Genomic DNA, 6,000 nt, shown 5'->3' on the forward strand with positions numbered 1-6,000 from the left:
TGTAGATCCTCAAGCAGGCTAGAATCTGACAATTTATATTATATAAACCTTCAGGATAAGAAATTTATACTGCTGGGAAAAGCTGGCCTCAACACATGAGAGTCACAATAAAACAAAGTTTCTTCAAAAAGCACAGAGAACCAGCTATAGTAAACAGAAATCATGTCTGTATTATCTCAATTATTTCCAAATCAGTAATGGTCTCTTATAAAGGATAAGGTAATCTAGTTACATCTAGCTTCTTCTGAGATCCATATAATTTACCATTTTAACCTAATAATTCTTTCACACATCTGTCCTCACTATTTTTATTATTCTCTGATCTTCTCTTCTGCAGTTCACTTTAACCCTTACCAACACAGTGTACCCAATTCATCAAATCAACCTGACACCCACAAGAGCTCATTCACATAAATATCCTGACTCACACACTCTGCCAGCCAGAGTCACCCACATACTCCACAGTCTTCAATAACAAAAACTTCAGACATTAGAATCAGGCTTTAGAATCTACAAAGAAATCACTTTCTCACTTCCCCTCCCCTGCTCTCCACCCTGATTCCCAGCTCTAGTCCTCTTTAAGAATGACCCAAACAACCCTGGTAACACAGTAACTGAAACTACTCTTGAAGTAGGAGGTTGAAAACACCCTGAAGAAGAGCTGTAAAATGCAAGATATTTCTGAGGCTGCATTCTCCCTCCATCCCCTTCTTGAACCATAACCCACAGAGACACTGAGTTAGCAGGGATTCTAGGTGTGTCTTTTGCAAAGTGGTTACTGTTTTTCTTATGGTGCTTCTAATAAAATAAGTCTGAATTTATGAGGCAAGATCTCACAGGTATGAGAGCCTGGATATAAGGTGCTCAGAATGATGCCTTAGACGATTGTTAGCAGGGAGTAAGTTTGGGTGAGAAGCACAATTCCCATGGATTCAGTGTGTTCAGTATCTCTCGTCTCATTTTAGTGTTTTATTTTTTGGCTGTGAGCTTAAGGGCTGCTGCCATCCTGGGGCAACGACTTGTTGCTTGACCTAGAACAAGTGATACCAGTTTCTAGGCACAGTCCCCAGGAGTCTACCTGCACTTACAGTGGAGGTTTTCTCCAAACAACGACCTGGGAGTGTGCCTGAGCCGATTATGACTCAACCTGCCTAGATGTGTAGGTATCTGGAAATAGGATAAAAACATCTTATGCTTACCTCTCTGGGGTGAGAACCAGGAAAGACTTCAGCATGTGTAACATATATGATGGCTAAATCACAAACAGAAAATGAGGTTTATATCAGCAATTAATTTTACTTATCTAGAAAACAGGCATGTGACACTGGCTAATATCTGGCACTACCATTCTGGGTTAAATTCAGATTGGCTGATTTATATAATTTCATTAGAACGTTTATTCTAATGACTTAATTACCACTTCTGAAGACAGGAATAATTTTGAATATAACATATGTGTTTTTGCATTTTTTAATAATCAGTATCTTCAAGCTTCAAAATATTCAAATTCAAAACCCCATATTTTAATGTTTAGCCAAGTTACAGAAAGAATAAGTTGAGTAATAAAGTGGATAAGCACCTTCAAGAATTATATGTAAGCCTTATGTGATGAGTGCTTACATTCTTTTTCACAAAACAGGTTACTAATTGGTTCTATACCTTCTAGTGTCTAAAGAAAAATATCCCATATCGTGTAAAAGAAATCATTTGAACACTGAATTGTTAGAAATATTTTGCTATAGAAGTATTAATAGAAGAAGCAGGTGGCCATTACAGATTAGCTAGTCTCAGCTCTTTAGAAGGACCAGTGTAGCTGGCTGTGGTTTCTTAATGCATCTTACATGGCTTTTCTTCTAAATAAAAAATAGAAGAGCAAAAACTCTCACTGGCTGTTGGTTTGGGGAACAAACTTTTCTTGCCAGGCAAATAAACTGCACTAGTAATTTTAAGAAATGTGTTTTGCTTTGTTTTGTTCATATAAAATACCAAGGCAGACTCTCAAGAAGTTCACAACCAGAATTAACTCTGTACAGCGAGAGCATCTTCCTCCACCAGTGACAGTTCCAGGGTGTTTTCATTAGTGCTTGTTTTCATCCTGAAGTTGAAGGAACCATAGAGTTTCGCAGACTCTTTAGAGGAGGCAAACCTGTCACGACGGTATAGCTCCCCCTTCCACATGGACATCATCAGCAAGCAGGACAGAACGACCCCCCCAAGCGTGAGCAGGCAGAGTCCGGCAATTACACAGCGGTCCAGGTGAGCCCCCAGCCTCGCGCTCTCCTTCTCCAGGCGTTCCATCTCCCGGGCCGCCACAGTGTTGGGATCCACAGTCACATCCCGTGGGACAATGTATGAGACGATCACCAGCAAGATGCCAGTGACCAAGAACAAGATGGCGCTTATGAAACCATAGTCTACTGACTTCCCTGAAGAGGTGGCTTCCGAGCTGGTATCATCTTCATCTTCGGAAATCAGGGATATGGCAGACTCATGGGACCACTCATTTGGATTTCCCCAGTCGAGGTCTCCCAGGTGATCACTCCCTTTTGCTGAAAGGGAGAGCCTGTTCCTTTGCTCCAGGTTGACATTCTCGTCCACGTAGGTAAAAGAGGTTTCTAATTCCTGACTGCAGCAGTTGCAGACTTTCTGTTCTGCTGTTATCTGGTTGTTCCCTGAGTTGAGAGGTCCTGGTGGCAACGAGTCTGTGTGAATAGCACTGTCTTGCAGTGAGGGGGAAGGGGATGCTGGGGGAGGGCTAAGTTTAGATGCTTCCATCTCCAATGCTCTTGGCTTCGAGGTACGACGTCTCTGGCAGCAGAGAGCAGCTCTGGTGGCTGTTGCATCTGACTGGTCCCCGGGAGGCCCTCTTGAACTCCAGTCAGCACCATCACACGGGGCTGCCTGGCTGCTTTTCTTAACAAGGTAGTGGAGCTCCATTCGAGCTAGTCAGACATCCCCCAGCAGCTTCCAGAGAGTCTGCCAACAGCAACACAGTTAGATAAGAACCCACCAGGAGCTAAGACCAGACCACCAGGAGTACTGCTCCTGAGGCCCTCTTCTCCTTTGTAGCTACAGGTTTTGACACTTCAGCCCCAATTCCCCCTAAAATAGGTAAGAGAAAGGAGAAGCTACCTAGTGGCGGGAAAGTGTGAAAAGGGCAAAACTTAGGTCAGGGTAAAAAGGAACATGGAGGAAGTGGCAGTGTCTGGGAAGAAAGCATTGCCGTCACCAAGCCAAATTTATCCAAGGATCACACATTTCGGTGACAGGATCCCTCAAACGAGAAGGCAGGTTTCCTGCACAGAGATACAAATGAGAAAAGCAGGACCTTTTTCAGCGGAGCTGCTGATTTTCTGAAGAACTTGGGGAAGCACAGACTTCTCAATAATTCAGTTAAATTATAAGTGTTTACACTCTCTGTAGTTCAGAACAGATGCTAATACAGATTAGCATCGTTAGAGCATCACCATGGGTGAACCAATCAATATGTCACCAGCAGTTGGGCTCTACTGGAGCTCAGTATTTTGACTGGTTGGCTCTGAAGTGGGTAAAAGATGGCTGGCTTGATTAAGCCACCCTCCTAACGGTACACTTTGTACACCCAGAGACCCTAATCACACAGCCCTGTTCATTGTGATTCCATTCTCAGCTTACTGCTACACGATGGCAGCATGTTCTAGACCCAAAAATACGTAGACACACACCTCATAGGGTGATCTCTGAAAAATACAATGAGCTTGCCCACTCCTACACACACACACACACACACACACACACACACACACACACACACACACAGAGTTGCCCGTTTCAGGTAAAGGTCCACTACCCCTGCACTCCAGGTCTGAGTGAGTATGAGTTCCTCTTCCTCTGCACGCTTTGCTAACAAATGTGTACAGGGCATCAACCATCTGGGAAGTTTTCACAAACCCCAGTCTAGAAATAAACTGACAATAAAATACAAATCATAAACCCACAGAGTCACATTTCTGCTGAGGCCAATAGGGGAGAAACTATTTCCAGGGTTACCTCTGGAACTTGGCCCTATCTCACCACAGCAAGGCACCTTCATGGGAAAAAATTTTGTGTTGAGCAGAAAACCATTTGCCTGTCCTTTTCTGCCTCTGCCATCTTTCTAAGGAATAAAAATTTACTTTCTACTATCAGAAAGTACAGAGGTTTCAAGTAAATTCCCCTTTTATTTTGCTTCCAAGTCCAGGATAACAACAGATTTAACTCATGTCTTAGAGGTTTATTATGCTTCAAAATCCACAGCTCCAACGGCTGGTAACCTACACAGAAACACAGGTAAGGTGAAGCGGAAATCCACCTGGCAACTCATTTAAAATATGACAGGGGAAATCCACATGTTTGATGCTCTACATTAGAGTTTGTTTAAAACACACACACACACACACACACACACACACACACACACGCTTCTCCTATTATCGCAGTTTCTTTGCAGCTAAAACAGGAAAACAAACAAAAAATCAGATGCAGGAAAACCACAACTGAACCAGAGCTTTCCTTTAGTAAGTGCATAGACCCCCCACCCCCACCCCCACCCTCCACTGCGGGATCCCTCAGTGAAGGAAGCAATGGTAACGGGTTTGATCGATTACTGAAATGAGAAATCTAGCAGCTCCCTCAAACATTAGATGCGCTGATTAACCTTTGGCACAATTAGCCCATCAAGTTGGATTACTTTAGATAAAAATCGGCAGAACTCCTTATGGGACTTCCAATTTATAACAAAGAGAGGGAGAGAGAAATCTCCACTTAATTCCCTTCTTCTGCCTCTATCTCTTAAAAGAGAGACTCCGCTTGTTCCGTCGGAACAAGCTGCACAGTCGATTTCCTTTGCAGCTCGGTAATCCGGGGCTTCCATTCCCAGGGGAGAATGGATAATCCCAGGGGACCAGCCAAAGGCTCTTTCCTTCAGCCTCCTCCCTCTCTCCTCTGTGGTTTAAGAGCGCGGTTAATAAAAATGCACCCGCAGAACGCGGAGACAGCACTTTTCCTCGTCCGTCCGCCAGCAATTAAGAGCATTAATATCTGCATGGGAACTAACTGACACGGGCGAGGCTGGTCTAGCGATCTCGGGATCCGTCCTGCGCGCGCTGTGCTGTAAGGGCGCGCCGCAAGCACCGGGCAGCGATCGATGTTCCCCACCGACTCAATCAACCCATTTTGGGTGAGCTCCGCGTCCGCCGTGGTGCCCTGAGTTGGGATGCGTTCGCCAAATACCCAAAGGCTAGGCAGGCACCTTAGGCAGGGACAAGGGACGCGCTCCCCAGCTCCGCCAGGCTCTCGGGGTCTCTCGCGCGCTCCAGCGCCTCCTCCCCGTTCCACTCGCCCCCACTCACCTCCTGCCTTGGCCACCCAGTAAGCCTAGAGCACCGCGCGCTAGTCCTTGAGCTGCTCTTCGGGAAAGTACCCTGCTCAGCAGCCGCAGCACTTGTAGCCTCTGCGCGCCGCCCGTTTCGTGGGGTGGGCAGCGCCTGCGGTGCCCGCGGGGCGGGGCTGGGCGGGGCTCTCCCTCTTGCTGAGCATCCCGGGAGATGTAGTCTGGGTCGGCCGCCCTGCCTCCCTCCCCCTCCCCCTCCCCCTCCCTCTCCCCTTCCCTCCCCCCCTCGCTGAAATCACTGGCTCCTAAACTCAAATCAATGGCTACTAAACTCAGAGTAAGGTCCTCTATTCTCCGTGTTATGAGGGAATATTTGTGTATTCTGGGTGTATATTTTTTTACAACTGTGTGCCGGGCAGTATGCATATTTAATTTTGTTTAAGTGACAGTGAAGTCGCTCAGTCGTGTCCGACTCTTTGCAACCCCGTGGACTGTAGCCTACCAGGCTCTTCCGTCCATGGGATTCTCCAGGCAAGAATACTGGAGTGGGTTGCCATTTCCTTCTCCAGGAGATCTTACCGACCCAGGAATCGAACCCGGGTCTCCCGCATTGGAGGCACACACTTTAACCTCTGAGCCACCATCATAAC

The 6,000-nt window shown here is 46.2% G+C and overlaps 1 protein-coding gene across 1 annotated transcript; it reads right to left on the bottom strand.

Annotated features, from left to right (window-relative positions):
• On the bottom strand, window positions 1,199–5,449 carry TMEM74 (transmembrane protein 74). The gene is made up of 2 exons (XM_005689156.3): window positions 5,370–5,449; window positions 1,199–2,976 (listed from the first exon to the last, which is right to left on the bottom strand). Exon 2 carries the CDS (start codon window positions 2,935–2,937, stop codon window positions 2,020–2,022), a length of 918 nt encoding a protein of 305 aa, XP_005689213.1. The 5' UTR covers window positions 2,938–2,976; window positions 5,370–5,449; the 3' UTR covers window positions 1,199–2,019.

Source organism: Capra hircus, chromosome 14 (assembly GCF_001704415.2).
Source record: "Capra hircus breed San Clemente chromosome 14, ASM170441v1, whole genome shotgun sequence".
Lineage (NCBI taxonomy): Eukaryota > Metazoa > Chordata > Mammalia > Artiodactyla > Bovidae > Capra > Capra hircus.